The sequence below is a fragment of the Onychostruthus taczanowskii genome, unplaced genomic scaffold, assembly GCF_017590055.1.
Source record: "Onychostruthus taczanowskii isolate IOZ18803 unplaced genomic scaffold, ASM1759005v1 scaffold19, whole genome shotgun sequence".
NCBI lineage: Eukaryota > Metazoa > Chordata > Aves > Passeriformes > Passeridae > Onychostruthus > Onychostruthus taczanowskii.
In genome coordinates, this window is record NW_024499128.1 from 4,211,543 (window position 1) to 4,231,937 (window position 20,395).

Here is a 20,395-nt window from a genome sequence, read left to right on the forward strand (position 1 = left end):
AGCCCCCACTGCCTGGAACAGAACTGCTTCCCCACACCAAAGGGCAGGGAATGGGCACACTCCCCTTCTGACGGGATTTATGGCCAAAATGCAGAGCTGAAGGGCGGTCAATGGCCCAGACAGGTGCCAGCCACTCATCCACTCATTTTACAAGAATATAACCAGGCTCCCACCTGTGGATGACAACTCCACAAGAGCAACTTATATGTCTCTTTTTCAGAAAGTAGTAGCCACTGTCACGAGAAGAGTTTGGCACAATGAGATAGTCAAGGAAGCCACTGCAGAGCCAAGAGAGGCTGCTGTAATACACAAGCTAGGAGCTTTCTGTTTTACATGTACCTGGAAATAATGATTGCATGGCTCCTCACACCCAGCCCTTCACAGCTTCCTCTTCCAGCCAAAGTGGCATGCTCACCAGTTCTGGAAAAGTATTAACTCAGCATGCAAAAAGCTTTGGTCATGCACTCCTTCCTTTTATTGATGGTATCTACATGTGCAATCCCTTCCCATCACTTGGCTCTGAAACAGCAGGCTGGAAAGCTGCAGGCAGCATCATTCCCATCCACCCTCCTGCTGTCAGCAGCAGACAGCCTATCCTTCCCTCCCTTGCCACCTCCTGGCTCTCAGACAGAAGCTCATGAAACTGTGGTACAGTGTGTGGGCAGCACATTGTTCTGACTGGTACTTGGGCCGTGCCACGCTGCTGCTACTCTTGTCAGCCTTCCTCCACCACAGCCCAACTCAACACCCAGGCATCAGTCGCCTCCCTCCTGCTTCCCAAGAGCCTCATCCATGTCACTTTTCCTCCAAGCTGTCCTTCCTAAGGACACAGCATCTTGCCTAAAAAGCACATACTGGACCCAACCCGGCATCCTTCAGGCAGGGATGCAACGCAGAGCCTGTTTCCCAAACTCCATGTATGTGAGCAGGCCCACTGCTCATGAGAGGGACTGTACACCCATGGCTGACATGAGACTGCCAGAATCACAGACACATCTCTGTCATCACTCAGGAGGTGACAAGTGTGAAGAGCAGAACCAGTGAAATAAGAACTTTTGCTGCTTTTTAGCAAGCGGAGCAAGAGTTGGCCTCCAGAGAACAGGCATGGAAAACCACTGCAATACACAGGGCACATGCTTACATGATCAATGCACTGTATGTACTGCCTAATTATCCAGAAATATGCAGACTAATGAGAACCTGAAATTAGTTTCATTAGCAATACAGTATTGCCCACAGCCATGAACCTGAAAACAGCTCAAATGAAATAGGAGAGCCCTGAAATTATGACAGTCCAGGAGACTGACATACAACATCCACCTCCCAAAATTATCCATTTGTCTTTGTTCAGGGAGTAAATACCTGCAAGTAATAAGTGACTAGAAAATCTTAAGCTCCTAATGCACTCCAATTGTTTTGTTATTGATCCTCTGCTGGAAGTTAAAACCACTTTGACAGAGTTGGCACAGCATATAAATGTTCCTTTGTAAACTCAAGGGACAATAATTCCACTGGAGCTTAAGCTAACCATGAGAATTTGCAGCAAACCCACCGAGCTCTGCCCACCCAAACTCTTACTCCTGCTTTGCTCTGTGACTGGGATCTCTGGGGCAGAGGGCAGGGGAGAGGAGGAAAATGTGAAAAAGCAGAAGGTAGTAACAGCTCCAGTGGCTGCTGGCTCCCAGGCATGCTGTGATTACCTCCATGGTAAACAAAACCAAACCAGAGCAGAAGCCTCCTACCCTTGCAGTGACATTGGAAAAGTTGGAAACACAGTTTCTGTACTAACTTGTGCAAGTCAGCTTAACAACACTGCAGAACAACACTAGAACAGTTCAGCCTCCTACTGGACTACTGCCAAAAGACTCATTCAAGTAAACAAAAGGTTTAAAGGATCACTACCAGAGCTCACAGTAAGCATAATGCTTCCTGCATAAAAATATCCTACCAAAAAATACCCTTAAACATTTCAGAATTTTTTAAGTGCCACTGTATTTCTGTGAACTGCAATCTCTTATTGTTATAGATTTTATAAAGTAGTGACATGCTAAAATACTCTTGCAAATATCCAATTTTTGGTAAAAAGTAAAAATATTAAATTACTACAACTACTTGAAACGCAAATCCATCAAGTTCAAAGTTCACTTTTACAAATTTGCTTCTGACTTTTGTAATTTCTAAAAAAAATCTGTTTCTAACAAAATTAACCAAAATTACTAAACCTGAACTTATAGATGAGCAATAGTTTGGCTCCTGGAGGTTTGACAGAACACAGATACCTACCTCATCCATTTTAGTTTTACAGGAAACTAAGAAAAAACATATTTTCCAGAAGTATTCCAATATTGAATTAAAATTTGTAGGATAGAATGCAAAACATTAATTATGTATTATTTATACAGAAAAAAACCCCCATTCTTGAAAATTATCCCTTTTTGTCTGATAATAATACAGCTCTCAAAAATATTTCATCAATACTTGTAGTATACACCAGCAGTAGTTTTAAAACTAAAACCTAGTTTTTAAACTAAAACTTAAAAATCTCCTCAACTCCACTCTAGGTTCCAGAGTGCCTTCTGCTGCTCCAAGAGCTGCCCTGGCGGGTGAAGCTCCCGGGACCGACTTCCCAACATCCCGCAGCACCTGGACGTGGCGAGTCCCCGGCGGGCACGGCCCGGCCCCTCGCGCCCCCGGGCACTCCGTCACTCGGTCACTCACCATTCTTGCGCTCGGTGAGGGGCGGCAGGCAGGGGCTGGGCTGCAGCGACAGCCCCCGCAGCTCGTGCGCCACGGCCTCGCTGTGCGGGCTGGGCGCCAGCCGCGCCGGGGCCCCGGGCTCGTCCTCGCCGTCCGCCGGCCCCGCGGGCTCCATCCTGGGCACGCCTCGGCGCTCTGCGGAAACAACGCGGCTCTGGTCACTCTCTGCTCCGGCAACACCGGCAAACATCAGACACTGCTCTGCCTTCGCAGCTGGGCTTTGGGCAGTTCCTTCGCACGCACAATTCAGCTTTAGAGCTATGGACACTGCCTACTGATTTCCCACAAATATTACGGGGTTGGCAAAAATATAGTCAGGGAATGGATTCAGAGGCAATTTAACGGAAAGCAGGAGAGTTTCTCCGCTCACACTGACAAACATCACCCGGTGTTAGCCCTCACGATGGATGTCCAGAAGCTCCTGTGCCCCAGCCTGTGTTCCCACCCGCATATCAGCACAACATCCCTTTTTACAATGGCTTCTATCAGAGAATGCTGAATTATTATATTGTGCTAACATACAAATGGCTTTTAATATTCCGAAGCCCTGCACAATGCTCCTTCAGATCCCAAATCAACGTCAGTATTTATACAGGACTTCACACCACCAAAGGACTATATCAGAAGTAGTTAATCCTCAGTCTCTCCAGCAAGGAAGACTTTTGGCCATGAATATTTTTAAATTAATTTTATCGCACACTAGCTACTTATCGAATAGTTGAAAAAAGTCCCAGTTTACTATATCCTTCCTTTCTATCATTACTGTAGTACTTAATCTACAGTAAGGAGAGACAGAAGTATGAATTATGGGTACAGGCTTTTTATACCTCACAGAACTATCAAGTCTTTAAAATGTCAATAAATCAATATGGATGTCAATTATATCCTATCCCTGGATTCTTGGAAATTTGAATGATATTAAATATTAACAACTCAGAAAGATCCACAAAAATGAGGAAATTGTTAATTTTAAATTATTTTTCTTAAGAAACACAACTGCTTGCCTTAAACTTCAAATATTCTGAATATAAACACCACATGTTGGGGTGTGTATTCAGAATTTTGAAAGTGCAATATATGTTTCAATGATCAGTACCAAATATTTCAAGTGTTAACATGACATTTAAAAAACCAAGATGACAAAAAATTATCATGACCATTGAAGAATGGCCTACACAAGGGCAGAGAATGATGTTCAGAAAGTGTGAATTGAAAAATAAGAAATATAAGCAAGTACTGCTTGATATACACCTAAATAGAACAATTATCATTGTTAAGTGCATATTTTTCATTATTTTCCCTAGTTACCAACTGGAGCTTTCAAATTAAATGAAGACACATTAACTTACTGTTATGCAAGATTTTTCTTCTTTGTTCTTAGCTTCTAGAAGCATAATTTACTCAGCTCTCACTCGATTTCCTGACATTACACTCTCCTCAAACTCCCACTCACTCATACAAATTAAGTACATTTATTAACCAAGCAGGTCTCTTCAGAGCAGAATTTAACTGAAAATTTAGCTGCTTTTCTGTTCATATTCACAGCATTTTATCCACAATTTACTAGTTATGAGTTGCCTTGGAGTCACTTTTCAAAGAGATTAAGCCACGTGAGCTGTATTCATGCTTTCAAACCAGATGAAATTAAAAGAAACACCTACTTTTTCTAAGGCTTAGCATTTGTTATGCAGCAGGTTAACTTGACAAATTTTTTTCCCCGTGACAGATAAGTGAACATGCTTTGAATGGAACCACATCTTTCACCACATCTACAATGCACTGTGGAATTGGTAACATGTCCGTCTCTTAATTTTTGTTTCAGGCACGTACAGAAATGTGGGTTTATTGTCCAGATCCAACTGGGAACACAGCATGCAATTAAATGATGTTGATGGCAGCACAGCAGCACAATTCAAAACAAGTTTGACTTCCCACACAAAATGTGCTTGACCTGTGGTTTGAGCATTAATAGATCAGGTTGGAAGGGACCTTCTGGAGGTCATCTAGTCCATCCCCCCATCTCATGGGATTACCAGCTCTCAGGAACTTGCCTTGTCAGCTTCTGAAAAATCTCCAAAGCAGGTGATTTCACCACCTCTGGGTAACCTCAGTATGAATGCTCTGCCTACCTGGTTCAGACAGAATTTCTTCTCCTGATGATCATGACTCTCAGGACCCTATTTTCATTGTGATTTCATACAGTACATGAATGTCATCATTAGGAAACCTCTAAATCCAAAGTTCTCCAATGCAGAACTCTAATCCTAGTTTTAAACTTTCCAGTTCACAGTAAAGTCCCAGATACTGCACTTCCCTTTTCCTAAATCTTTTAGCTAGGCTGCTAAAAACCCAGGTATGGTCTCAAGTGATCCTTTAACTCTAGAACAACCCTATTGCTACGTTGCTACATAATCTTTGAACAAAAGACACTCTAGAATTCCCAGAAAGTCTAAATTCCTCGAATTCTTTACCCGTATCTCAAATCACATTTTGCTCTCATTTCTTTTTTGTTATTACTTATGAACTGCTGCTGTATCAGACTACAGAAATATTTCTGAGCTAAGAACAATAAATTCTCTTAACCTTCCCCAAAAAGGAAAACACACATCCCCACTCAACATTTCAAGGTTTTTTTTTGTAGTGGGGGAAAAAAAAAAATCAATGACCTACATCATGAACATCTGGCATAGATACACTAGGATTCTTACAGCTCCTTAATGAATCAACTAACAGAACTTCTAAAAAATATTACAAAGATGACAAATTCAAGACTTGCAATAATAAAATATAAACAATTAATTTGATTATTTTATCTCATTTTATTAGAATCTAATAAAGAATTGATTCAGCTGTTCAACTTTCTGAAGACAACTCCTGAACTTGGCATCCATGACATTAATAATTTGCCTTTGCCATAAGGCTTTCCTTATAGCTTGAAAAAACTAATGTAGGAACTTAAAAATAACTTGTATAAATATATTGACAAACAAACAAACAAGAAATAAATGAGGACAAAAACATCTGTAAACATCTCTGTAAACATATTTTTACACTGCTGCATGTATGATAATAAACCATTACCATTTTCTAGCACATTCATTTTAACTGCTCCAGATGAATACAACTGCTTTAGCATCAGGTGCAGGCTACAACCAGGAGTGTTTTACTTCACATAAAACTCAACTAAAGATATGCAGAATGTCTCCCATCTATTTTCAGTCCTCAAAGCATTTTCATTCTGATGTTTCTAATATAACCAACTGTTTGTACATCAACAATGCAAACACAAAAATGAGTAGCAGAAAACATTTCTTCACCTTGTTTAAAATCAAACCCTGTACAATAAACACTTTATCCAGCAACCATGTGCAAAACTGAGAAACCTCTGATCTAGAATGTAAAGCCCATGATACTCTCACATTTTATATTAAAGAAAACAATTTGCCTCCCCTTCTCATTTGTTTGAAACCTCCTCAATCCCAAAGAATTATTCCAGATTTGCCATCTGCATTTACAGAGGGTAACCATTATCTGTGTAACCCCTGAATTGAAGCAGACCTATACACAAAGTATGTTAATAACAAAACTGAAACTCAACAGTTAAAACGTGTACAGCAAAACACAATTAAAAAAAATCCATTCTACTAAAGTTTCAATATTCTACTTAACATAATCCAAGAAAGCACCTTTTATAGCAGGCTGATCTGACAAAAATCAGTTGTCACTCAAGGGGTTTCCGCTTCCTTCCTTGCAACTAAGACACCTGAAGTTAAAGTTGTGTGAGCCATCACTCTGCTAGGTATGAAAACCATTTCTGCTTATGAACTGTTGGAAAGCATAATACCAACTTATTTCCAGAAACTAAAAATCACATTACTCAATTGTTCCAATAGTCCTAAATGATTACAGGTAGCTGGTTTGGTTTTTTTTTTTAACACAGAATTCAGCAAAATGTTTAAGAGTAGTAAAGTGAAAACTAGAAAAAAATTATTTTCCTACTTAGCCTTCATAATACATTATCAAAATAGAATCTGCAGCAGTACTGCTAGGAGGCTTCGGTTCACATTTCCCTGACAAGTACATAGGAACAGTGTTCCAGCACTGCCAAACCAGAACTCCTGTACAATGTATGAGCCTTATGTAAGTGTTCTCACAGATTGTAGGTGGTTGCTATCTTCTTAACTGCTGAAGACAAACGCTCCTTTTATTTTTAAACATTTTATCTTCAAAAGACAAAATGTATTTCCTTGGAAAAATCTTATCATCTTATACTTCCCTGCTACTTGAGACACCAGAACTGGTATTTTATTTGGCACAAGCTCTGAAATCTGGATGACACTTCAGTAGTAAACCAGCTTTTATTTTAGCAATCTGCTGAAAAATAACAGTTCAAGAATGACAATGCATTCAAGCTTTGGCCAAGTCAACTGGCTGACATTAACACTACTCACTCACTCAGACCTGCAAGGAACCTGGGTCACTGTACCCAGTACAGTATTGAATTAACAGTCATCAGATATTAGCAATATCAGCTACAGGATTTACAGAATCATGGTGTGAACACGAGCACTCACTTTCTCTATTTATAAAACTCAGCAAAATTTAAAACTCTAGCAGTTTGTAACACACTGGAATCTTTAGTGGGGAGAATACTCGAAATGTAAAATGTTGGATTTGTTTTGTTTTTCTTGCCTTTTCCTTCAATGTATCAGAAAACACTAAAAAAAATACCTTAGAAGTGTGAGATCCAGCAGGTTAACTACCAGCTGCCAAAGCAGGCCATTGCATTAAGCTTTTTAGTCTCCCTGTCAGTGCCTGGAAAGACCTGGTGATCTGTGCAGTGGAAACAGTGATTTCTGACACTGAGGCCAATAAGCACTTTGGGGGCTGTTATAGTTTTAAATATTCCTTCTATTTGAGCAGTGGGCACTAATGACCTGAGAGAATGTGAGAAGTCACAATCTGAGACTGACCTGGCAATTCCCCTTCCCTTCTCATGAAGAAGGGCAAGGACTGTGCTTTCAGAATGCAGCAGACCCTACCTATGCCTCCACAAGCCTACAGAAAACTTCCTTCCTAGGCTACAAATTAGTCCAGTCCAGTGGTCAGACCCTTGGAATGCTCAGTCTCTCCTTTCTTCCAAGAATCAACACACATCAGGGCTGAACATAAACAAAGTAGTTGGGAACATTCAGCTCACTGAACAGTCCAGGAATTGGGAGCTTCCCGGAGACAAGCCCTGGGGATGGAACACCCACTCCAAGGAGAGGAAGAGAAGCAGGGTTTTAAAGGATGGCTCCTCTCAGCATGCTGCCTATCAGCAAGGAGTAAAGAGAAATACAGAAACAAATAATGGCTTGGCTGCAGTCTCCATCTCCATCAGTTCCTGGAGCAACTCCAGAGAGGCTGTGCTCCACAGAGGGTGACACTCCTCAGCCCAGGCACAGCGGCTGCTGGAGCTCAGAATCGCAGCAAGGGCTGCCCTGACGGGACAGGCACAGCCTCACCTCTGCAGGGCTGACACCCTTGGTACAGACAGCACCCTACCGCAGCACGGGAACTCTGACATGAAAACTGACATTCAGCTACCACACTGAAAGAGAAACTGCAATCTTACAGTTAAAACACAGTGTGGATAAACTTAATTAATTAAGTTTTGTGGTCAAACATAGGGCAATAAGGATTTAAATCATACAGTTATTTTTATGAAGGTAATTATACAAAAGCAGAAAAAGATGAGAAATATCAGCAGCTGACTAACCATGAGTAATCACCTTGGATTATGCATTATGAAAACTCACTATTACTATTCATTTCTTTAAAAAACACTGTGCAGAAGTATCTGACAAAACTGAGGTCCTGTCAAGCTTCTCACTGTTCCAGTACCTGGAATAATGTTTCTTCCAGGAGCACAGAGTCCTCCTGGACTGGGCTGGTCGATACTGCAGAAAAATGTCCACTTTTATTAAATAACTGAGATTGAATTTTTGTAACTGTCTGCTCTAGCTAAATTAATACTATTGAACAGACACCAAAAGACCTCCAGAAACTCATTTAATACTTCTGCATATTGCTACATTGGCATTCTCTTTACTAATTCTTTAGAGGAAGTCTTTAAATCTTAAGTCTTTGGACTGATCCAAAAATGAAAAATGAATAAACTACAGTGGCAAATGCACATTGTTCACGAGGTAACGTATAGAGAATTACTTGTACCTGGACAGAGGCTGGGGATGAGTCAGGAGAATCCTTGATGATACATTCCCTCCACTGCTACCTCCAGGCAGGAAAAAAAAATCACAGTAATTGGTAATGGGAGCTGAGCCCTGCTAAGTGCAAATGAATTACCCTGCAGTGTGGGGCTGTGAGGAATAAAGGCAGCCTCCCACAGCTCCATTAAAGTGTGGGGAAACTAAAGCCTACCCTGTCGCTGTGCAGGGCCATAGAGATGATTTATCTATTCTTTTCTCACATTACTGCCTTCTCAAACTAACCCGTTCAAAACAAGAGTTCGTGAAATCTGGGCTACACATAAACGTTCACTGGAAAGAATCTACCTCATAGCAATGTTGTGAAACTTAGTGTTTAAATACCTTAAGGTTTCATACAAATGTTTTAAGTAGTTGTAAATATTACAACTATCTTCTGTATTCACATTTCAAGGGCTTTAAAATTATAATAATAGAACTTATTCAAAATGCTAAACTTTTTACAAATATTTTAAATATAGAAAGCAAAGGTTCAATATGCACAATAGTCATGACCGAAACACAACCCATACCTTCAGACAGAAGTGATGTTTAAATTGTTTACTGATTATATAAAACTGTCAACTATATCACCTTCCTTTAAGAAACAGCTGAGAAACTCCACAGTGTGCACCAAAATCAATAAATCAGTCTGAGGGACTAAACAAAAAGTAAAGTCTAAAATTATCTGCCTCTTAAAGGTAACACACAGTCAACAACCTCCATTTTTAAGGAGAAGTCTGAACTGCTCTGCTACTCCACCCTGCACAAGTGATGCTCATCTCTAGAGAGCTGTTTAAGACCCAGCATGGAAGCAAACACCCATTAACCAACCCTGATAACCCAGGACAGCTTTCAATTTACCTTCTACTGACACAAGGCTTCATAGAACAGAAGCCATGCTGTGTTAACTTGCAGAGTTTGCAGCAGAGCTCACAAAGATTTGTGCTGAAAACTCTGAAATCATGAGAGGACAATGATTTATTTCATCTACAGCTAAGTCCATCTTCCCCAAGAGCTGCTGCCTGAGCACTCAGCAGCAACCAGAATTCTGGCCACAATACCTGAAGTGTAGAAAACATTGACCCATAACTTGTTGTAAGTGAAGGACTTCAAACACAGTCCTGAACAACTTTTTACTTTTAATCATCACATGAGCAGGCGTAATTTGATTTAATCTCATCTTTTCTGTGGACATTCTTAATAAAAAATGCTCTTCTTAAGGCAACATTAAGTGGTTCAGCTGGTTCCACTTCATTAAATAAATACAAAGCTGTCATAGCACATATCCTCACTAGTTCTATTAAAATAAAGAGCTTCATAAAAATACTTAAAACTAAATAGGCAAAACATGAAGTAGTATCTTGTTTACATGTTACTGTACATATGGAAATAAGTTGTGTGCAAATGGCAAGAAAAATCTAAACATGGCATTCCTATTTTTCATTCTGTGAAGATGATGTCGATTGTCAATATTCTAAATTTGCTTTAATACTCTAATTTAAAAACCTGACATTAACACTGGCAACAAATACATTTAGGCTGAGTTTACAAAGCAACACAAGGTCAGTTTTACACCTAAATTTAGTATGGCAAAGAAACAAAGAAACCAACCAAACAGGAGCTATCTGCATTAGTGTAGTTTGCAAACTAATGAGGCTCCTAGTTTCTCACCCTCATAAATACCCATATATTGAAATAACATTTTTTTTCAATGAAACATAGTGACATATGACTTCCAAAGCAACTTACTTGAATTCCAATTAGCAAAAATCCCAAAGCTCTTAATTTCAGTTTTAATATTAAGTGCTTTGCAGGAGTGTTTGAGTAATTGTGACATCAACTCAGATTATCCTGCTCAATAGCAAGTTCAGTTCTTCCGGTGTATGACAGGACTTTGTAAAAGCAATTAGTAAGGTCCCATGTGCTCCATGATTTTCTGTGGCCAGCAAACAAAGTGTAGCCAGAAGAATCTATTTATGTAATTGAAGTTTCCAACACAGGAAAAAATCATAACCCAAGAGTTTGTTTTTGTATAATAAATGTACTTGACAGCTCAGACAATAATTAGTAACTTTAATCAATGAATTGGATCATAATCTTTCCCAATTCCTCTATGTGTTCAGAGACCTTGGATAGCCAAAATAGTGGTCCATTTTAAAAATGAATGTTGGTAAAGCTCTTAAGGCATTTCAGGAAAGGTTAGATGACTCCATGATTTCATTTGTTTGCTTGGATACTGCGAGATGTTCCCATTTATGACTAAGCTGCAGGTGCTACTCTGTTTATTTTACTGCCTGCAAACCAAGCCCTTGAACTGAACAAAGCAAGGAAAGCACAAGGATTCAAATCAAAGAGGAAGGAACTGCAGGACTGCCTCCCATTGAACGTGCTGCTGTCTACCTCCTATCAGAAGCAGGACTGAACATTGCACAATCATTTCTAGTAGATGAGATTTCTTGAAAAAAAACTATACTTTGCTTCTTTTTATATCTACACACTTTACAAAGATTAGCAAAGTTGTATTACTGTAATTTGGTTATTAATTATGGTAATTATTTTATTATTGTAATATTTGGTGTTAAATTTGTCTTACAAATACAATCAACTTCTATTGGACGGAATTTAACATACTATTTACATTCAGTAAGAAACTAGGTGCTAATTAGACATTAATTCAAAATAATGTAAGTGTAATTAGGGATTACAAGCAACTTCAATTCAGGGGATCTTGCAAAAATCAGAATGATTATGTTTGAGCTGAAATTTAGTGACATGTACAGAAGGTCCTCAATTAAGCAGTCCCTACACACAACCTTAGGAGAGCTAAGAAAATCTCTCACAAACCTTCTGCTGCATATTGACTTGGACCAACACAGCTAATGCAAACAGTCACTTGAATTAGCTCCCATGGAAACCAGTCAATTTGTTAGTCCCAGCTTCTGAAAACAAAACTTTTAATATTTAATCTGCTAATGGACAACAGAAAAACTTAGAAGGTGAGCAATTAATGTTTAATTAAAAAAGATATAAATCAACTTGCAGTACATCTCAAGCAGCAGCTATGTACTGTGCATTCTTTACCTGATTAACACCAAGTCCTTAGAGTTCACCTACAATATTCTTTCCCGTTTCTTACTTCTAATTCCACATTGTGTTACACGGCCTCATTTTTATACAGCAGTGACAAAAGGTCACAATCTGAATGCAATTATATCTTCAGATATATTATAATGTCATGTATTACTTCTACTAGATTTACACCTTACAGCATCTTCCTAAGAATTAAAGTCGGGGTGTTTTTTAATAGACACAACGAGGATGCAGACTGAAAGAATGCTGAATTCCATACAGTTAAGCAGACTTCCAGGAAGAAAAATCCCACAACAAACCACAAAATCCCAGCCCTGAGACTCCTAAACACTGGAAATTAAGCACGAAGATATACCACACACACAGTACTATGACCAACAGCATAATAAATAATTTGATAAAGACAAAATTACACTCTTCACTTAACAGAAGCCAAATTTTTACTTTTCAAATGAAGCACATTTCTTCTAACAAGGAACAGGGTAAGACCACAGGAAGGAATATAACTTATTGCTTCTTTATAAATACAGATCCAAGATCATAACTGATGAAGCCTTATCTCCAGATCAACACCCATATTCTAAAATAATCAGAGAAAGTATGTTATTAGTATGGTGCCTGAAAACTCTGATGTTCCAAACAGTTAATGCTATAATCCACAGTCCATGCCCTCAGTACTTTAAGAACCAATTTCTCACGATCTCCAAAACTAAAATGAACTTGAATTCCATTTTCCCTACTGAAATGAGCTAAAGACTAATAGGGCAGAAACTCTGGGTCAGGAGAGTTTATGTTGCTTAAGGCCAATTTCAAAGAAGTCTTATCTGTTAAACTATTGTGTTCCAATATTTCATTCCATACAAAGCTGCTTGTTTAAAAATAAGTAAGAAATAGATGGTAACATAAAATTGTTTACAGTAGATTACAAATTTCTGCACTTAGCAGCTGTCACACATTTACTTTCTGTAGTTCTTGTAGTTTGAGCAGCACTTAAAATATTTTTAAAAGATACTACAAAGCTTTATTAGAAACTCTGTTGGAAAATACTGATAATGTGATAAAAAAAAACATATTCATAAAATATAATCTGGTATCAGATATAAATACTGTAGCCAAGGAGTTTTTCTCTTGGTTTATTTTCATTGTTCTTCTTCTAGTGTCAGACAATAGTTATTTTTTCCCCAGATCACTTCAATACCCACTTTCCTGATTTCTATTCCTGTATTCTCTATTTTTTCTATCCTCCATCACTAAATCACCTCAACTCAGCTTTACCCATCAAAAATGCTCTGTATACCATCCTTCCTTGATAACCTTTTCTTGACCTCAGCCAGCACAAGGCTTGGCTTAGGCTTTCCAAAGTCTACTGCTGATGCCAAGAACCCAAAGGCAGATGGGAGGTGCTACGGAATTCTCTTCTGCACCACCTTCAGGCCCCAAGTGCCCCAGGTATTTGAGGAACAGTTGGTGTAGAACTGTGTCCAAGGGTCTCCTGTGAGTGTGGTTTACTCTGCAGCAAAGGGGAGCAGTCCCAGTGTTTTACCCATCCCCCATGTCCAACGGCTGGGCTGGCTCCACATTCCCACCTGTGCTCCTGCCTGCAGCATTGCCAGGACAGCAAAGAACTGTGGGCCAGAGCAGGTTCTCACAACCTGCATTTCACCCGTTCCAAGAGATTCCACTTTTCTCTTTTATCAGTTTTGCATGACAAGTTTCTAAAATTGGGCTTCTGATGCAGGACCTGGTAAAAGAGTCATCAAATGGTTTAACTGGCAGAACAGAGGAAGGGTGGAACATCTGGCAGAGGAGGGGGGATCTGATTCCAGAAGAAATCACAAATTACACTCTGTTATTCATAGAGGCAAAGAAAGTTGGTTAAAACTGTCTAAAGATACAGAGAGAATTATTTAGGGCTTGATTCACATTGGAAAACTTGTAATTCCCATAACCATATGTGTTTATATTTTGCAAAAACTGACAGTATTTGCTCAGTACTTTGTATTTGAGTGCTGCTGTATTATTTGACATTAACACAAAGAAGCATTACTGTAATTAACCCACAAAAATTCAGAAATAATAAAGACTGCAAAATAAAGCAGTAACTTGTCTTTAATTAAATTTAAATTATATACTGAAAAACATTAGCAAAAACATTAGCCAAACCTTAAGGCTTTTCTTTTTTGGTACCTGTCTTAGTTGTACTTTCCATGGACAAATATGTTTAAAATTTTATTTTTAAAGAGGAAATCCTAAAAGAAAATAGTGTAAAAAATACAGTATGATGAAAAAATACAGTCAAAAATAGTTTAGAGAGATTTATTAGTCCATTCAAAAACTCCTTAAAAAACACACAAATGGTAGAATTCAGGCCAACCTCAATGAACAGGAAGCTCCCCATTAGTTTCTGTGTAACCATCTCAGTATATTCAGCAAGTTCCATTCTCAGAATACACCAATCCTGAGATCCTCACCTGCCTGAGCTCCAAGGGAAGATTACAGAAGTACAAACACTCCTTTCTTTCACACTTCCAGCCACTCATGCACAAGGGAACATGCCTTGTTGGCCGATGCACAATGTACAAGAAGACTGGTAACACACTTTGCAGCATTTTAAAAACACACCATGAGATTAAGGGTGACATCAGGCGTTCCCTTAGACAACAGTCAAGCACAGACCCCTAATTCCCATCTTACAGTGAACCCCTGCCAGGGTAGGACAGCGCCTGCACACAGAATTGCGCCTGTAGCAGTGCAGTTCTGTGTGCAGGGGCAGTGAGGACCAGCTGTAAGAACTGTAAGGAGACAGCCACCACAGACACACTGTCACACACACTGCTCTGCCCATGTCACAACACTACTTTCTAAAGCTTTACTAACACGTAAATCATGAAAAGCCTTAAGCGTGTGTTCGGCTTTGTGCAACCTATTTAGTGTCAGAAACACACGCTTAAAGCTTTGCTGGATTGCAACTTTACCAAGCTATACACTGTCAATTTTAAAAATATGGGGAACAAAATTAAGCATTGCAGCAATGTAATTAAACAGAACTTCAGTAGCTGGAATTCTGTGTCTCTTCTACCTTTTTTGTGTAGGAAATATTGAGAAATTTGCCTCTACATGAGATGTAAGAACCATTTTTGGGTATTAACTGGACTTAATACACAAACAATTTGAACTCATTTTAATGAGTTTCTCTGCTGAATTTTTATGAGCTACCTCTTTTAAAGAATGACTAAGAAACTAATTTTAATGTCTCTAGAATTTGTAAACAAGTTTTCAGCAACTGTTCCCTAGCCTTCCAGCAGGCTTCTAGTATTAGACACAAAATGTGGAAACATGAACACAACTGCATGTTCTTCTCAGGTATGTAACTAGGACTACCTGTGTCATAAATTCACTTAGAAAGATAGAAAACCAGTGGGTTTCCTTTGTGTCTTTATTTTTTGTCTTGTTAATTTGTGTTTCACTAGTTGGTGTAAAGATCAAAACTGAGCGTAACTAGGACTTCTCTCTCACTTTGTTGTTCTTGGCACCATGCCCAGGTAAAAGCCCCTTTTCAAACATTTAATTAATGTTTAAGCCAAGTACCAAATATGAAATCTTAAAATACTCTCTACTGAGTCAACAATCAGAGAGATCTAGTTTGTTGCCCAAGTGCAAAACTGTTACATTAACATCTGGATTTAATAACAGTAATCTGAACACTTCAATAAATTCTGTAATGTGCATTTGCTTTGGAGTTTCAGGATATGGAAGATTTTTGTGGTAGACATCAATCTCTGCCACAGAAGGAAAGTTTGAAAAAATTGTGTTCTGTAACTAACACTGGGCAAGTCTGGCTCTTGAACTTCAGGTGCTAAAAATGTTTAAAAACAATGCTAGGAATACAGCACAACATGGAATAAGAAGAAGCATTTCTTCATTTGAAAAACAAACATGAAACATTCATGGCTGTCAAGTGCAAACAGTCTTAATTTCAGTGGTTCATCTTTTTTTTTTGGACATGCAGCTAAAAAAACAGCAGATTTATTCACAGTAAGAACCAAAGGCTGCAGATTTACTAAAGGAGGATGCAAAGTGAACTGGTTTGCCAAGTCTAATCAAACCTGCTCTTCATAGAGCCTGCACACAACCCTAAACACACCTTGCCTTCAGGTTAGGGGAAGCTCCCATACCTCTATGTGTTTCTAGTTGGGATTTTTTGCCTAACACAGTTCTGGGGTTTGTTGGAATACATCAATGCTACAGATACATACCCCCTTCTGTGTATATCCAGTTCTGTACATCTTGTTCTTCCAGTCTCTGGAGCAGCTCTTAGCCATGACAGTCGTGTGCAGTGTCTGCTTTTTCTGTAGAGCTGGAACCAATGCTCTGGTTCATCTAGGAGGCCTCAGTGGAAACTATCAAGAGGCTTTAAGTCTTGGTTATCCTGAAAATCAGGCAACCTGTCCCACCCTCTTTTTCCCACACTGAAGATGAGGAGGGAAGGGCAGGATCAGAATTTTCACCATTCAGGGAACCAGCTAAACTCCAGAAGCACACAGTTCCAGAACTGAGAATGTGTTAGTCAATATAACCCAGCTTCCTTGTTTTACTAAGCTGCTTGACTTCCCTTCCTCACACCTCCTGAAACAGCACTATCAGCAACCATTAAACACCCTTGGTGATTCCCTTCGAGAGAGAATTTTCCTCATCTCTAAGTGGATTGATGTAACCAAACCACACAGGGTCTGGAGTCCCTCTGGATGTGCTGTGCTGGTACAAGCCTGAGTCACTGCAGAAAAACTGTTAAAAGTAAACAAAGTGTTCTACAGGCCAAAGTTTTAATATCAAAACTATTCACATTTGGAAAACAGCTAACATCGTGAAGGCTTGCAAGCATGACAGTCCTTTAAAAAGAGAAAATATTGTTTAATCAGCATGTAAGTATTTAAGTCATAATCTTAAGAGGTGATTAAAACCCACTCATATCAAAGGCCAAAGCATAAAATCACAATAACTCGCTCTTAAGTTTATGTAATACAAGTACTACACATAACCAAATTTTTGTTTGTATAGGAACAGATCTTCTGGAAAAGCTTCCATTTTAACAGGATTATAAAACCTTAAGCACAACTTAAAGGGATACATTGCTCACTAAAAAAAAAAGCACAGAAGCTTTACTTCAAAAAACTTGCTTAAAAAGTTTAAATTTTTTAAGCTACAGCACTTACCTTGTATCTCTAGCACCCTTCTAGAGTGTCTGTTTCAGCACATTCCTGGGTGGTTGGAAAGTAAAAAGGAAAAACAAAAATCACAAAGATGTCTCAAGGATTCGTTATTTAAAAAGTTACATATTTTGTTCTACCTGAGAAATTAAAGCCTTAAGAATACTAGTTCAGCTGTCTCAATTTCTGCAGTTTTCAGATGTAAAAGTATGTTTTTAGGTTAAAATCCTGAGAGTAAAGTGATCTCAATATACTTTATGTTGCATCTTTTAGCACCTTTCATATTCCTGCTCAAATTCTAAGATTATATTTGTCTTTCCAATTACCTCTGGCAAGAACAGCAGTACCAGAGGTGCATCATCTGCTCCTTTTAACTCAACTGCAACACACAAACTCAGCCCTAGTTCCTTCAAGTCTTCACACTTGGAAGTGCCAATTCTATAACAGAAATACATTTTTGTTTTCTATAGACTCCAATACAATGGAATGTTTACCAAAAAAAAGGAAACTGTTCACATCCACATTTTGTCTTTTTGCTATATCACCAACTCAAATGGACTTGTTCCAACATGAACATTTCATTTATTAGAATATTTTAGACTGTGTGTGTACATATATACATATACAGACACATATGATTAAATCAATAGAAACCTACTGCTCACTGTTTTTAGAAAAATTTTTAAAAATTAGTTATTTTAAAGTCTGGCATTTATCAAATGCTGTTTCATACAGTAACACTAATGGAGTTTTCCAGTTTTGGCTTTGAACCCACAGGTATCAGACTCAGAACGTCCCTGACACTGCTCAGCCACACAATTTTACTTTTGATCCCAGAGACAAATCCTAACAGACTACTTTTAATTCTTTTAAAGACTGAAGCTGATGCTATGGTTTCTGTACATGTCACTGACAGAGGTTAAAAGCTGCACATGTAAAAAACCAAAGCAAAACACACAAGAGGAAGAGGTTACAAGACGGAAATGCCAAGAAGGCCCACAAAAATAAATGGTCTATAATAAAATATATTCCCTCTTCCTTCCAATAATCATTTCACCAGTAATCTAAACGCTGTTTAAAAAACCTCAAACCTCAACTAAGCATATTCCCTATCCAATATTACATTAATCCATTGTGTCATCAATTATCTAATTTCACTGCTAGGCTAACAAGTAAAAGTTCCAATTTTTAAGTATTTTATGCATAGAAACCACTAAATTTGTCTGAATATCTATGTATTAACCCTCTCTATTAAAGTTGTTTGATACTACCTAATCAACAGAATTTGACAAACAAAAGGTAAATATAAAGGCAATTTCCATGTTATTGTATGACTGCTTCTAAAACTCATTTGCATCATTAAGTTCAGTTTTCTATACTTCTCCAAATACTGCTAAATCCTGAAAGATATTCTGTACTCCCAATAATGTACTAAGGATGTTCAGCTTCTAGGTGTTTTTATTTGCTTAATAACTGGTATCATTACCAGACAGCAATCTTGTCAAGTTTAAAATGCAAGTTATACCACAAAGTCACATCTGCCCTAAGCAATTACACAGGAAAGAAAACTTTAGGAAGGAACAAGATAAAATGCCACACATTAAGAGAATAATTTTATGAAATGCCAGCTGTGCGTTTGTTGAAAGCTTTAAAACCTCAATTAATTCAAAACCTGGGCATTTTTTCTCATAAAGGAAAAGATGCAGTGTCAGGAAGAAGTGTGAACACCTTCCCATAAACAAGAACTTCAGAACAAGCTGTACTCACATGACAGTGTAATCCTGGCTTTTTTTCTTAAAAAGTGATTGATGTTTAAGCTTTAAGTATTTTAGACATATTGACACACCAGACTTTATGGAGGTGTTTTTGAAACATCTCCATTCATAAAAAGATACTTCTTTAGCTATGAAGTAAATATCAGGACAATTAATTCACTTTAAATCCTGTAGTCTTTATTTCAGGCAATTGCCTGCAGCAGGCAGAAGTCCTGGTATCTCCTGACTGCACTGAGACTGACTAACAGCAGTTTGCTGCACTGCACACCAACACAAAACCCACATAAATGGAACAAAGGCAAATATATTTGCTGGCAGAAAGGCTCGGCACGGCAGCACAGCTCCCCACCTGGCTCCCCGCGTCCCAAAGAATGTCACTGCCAAGTGTCAGCCAAGCGACCTGCACCCGCGATGTGGATCTGTGCGTACAGGTGCTGAGGATACACTTGTTAACAACGCTGATTCTGGAATCTTGGAATCATCAGGTTCGGAAGAGACCTTTTATATCGTCCAGTCCAACCATCAAGCCAGCACGGCCACTGACACCTCTAAACCACATCACCCAGGGCCACATCGTCTTTTAAACGCCTTACGGATGGTGACTCCACCACCTTCTCGGGTAACCTATTCCAGTGCCTGACCACGCTAAAATGGATTGACCAAGTGCCATCTAAATCCACGCATTTCGCAGAAGAAGGGTCGAACTCGTTAACAGCCCCTGGTCTAAGGGTCGCAGCTCTTCTCACAGCCCAGTGACCCCCGCTGCAGCTGCACGCCTGGGGTCGCGGAGGGCTCAGCTCTCCCCCGGGCGAGGCGCTCCCATCTCAACGCCCGCAGGGTTCGGGCCGGGCCCGCAGCGCCGCCCTGCTGCCCGCAGCCCCGCACCTCCCCCGGGAGCGAGTGTTCCTTACTAGCAAATAATAACACGGCACACATCCACCAGCGGCCGCACGGCAGCGGCCGGGCCGGTGCGAGCCGCGTCCCAGGGCGCGGTGCGGGCACCGGCACCTCCACCTGCTCAGGGCCCAGAGCGGCCCGGCGGGGCCGCCCCGCCGTGTGCCCGGCTGCGGCCTCGCGGGGACCCTGCCCGCCCCCGGCAGAGAGGGGGCGGCCGCCGCTGTCGGCACTCCCGCCCCCTCACCCTCCTTCAGAAGGCTCTGCGGGCGGGGCGGCGCGCAGCCCACCCCGGGGCCGGGCGGAGATGGCTGCCGGCGGTGCCGCTCCCGCTCAGCGGCCCGGCCCGGCCCCGGCCCGGCCCATTCCAGCGGAGCCGCGCGCGCTGGCGCCGCGCACGTGCGGGAGGCGGGGCGGCACA

At 39.9% G+C, this 20,395-nt stretch overlaps 1 protein-coding gene across 2 annotated transcripts in view; it reads right to left on the minus strand.

Annotated features, from left to right (window-relative positions):
* Positions 1-19,937, minus strand: part of MRTFB (myocardin related transcription factor B) — a 66,584-nt gene extending 46,647 nt beyond the window's left edge. The window contains exons 1-3 of one of the 2 annotated variants that reach the window (XM_041401513.1): positions 19,430-19,937; positions 17,312-17,356; positions 2,719-2,892 (exon numbers count right to left, since the gene is read on the minus strand). In XM_041401513.1, the coding sequence (XP_041257447.1) occupies positions 2,719-2,872 (154 nt within the window). In that variant the 5' untranslated portion in view covers positions 2,873-2,892; positions 17,312-17,356; positions 19,430-19,937. The remainder of the gene's footprint in view (positions 1-2,718; positions 2,893-17,311; positions 17,357-19,429) is intronic. The other variant, XM_041401511.1, reaches the window with a different exon arrangement.
* Between the last annotated feature and the right edge of the window lie 458 nt (positions 19,938-20,395).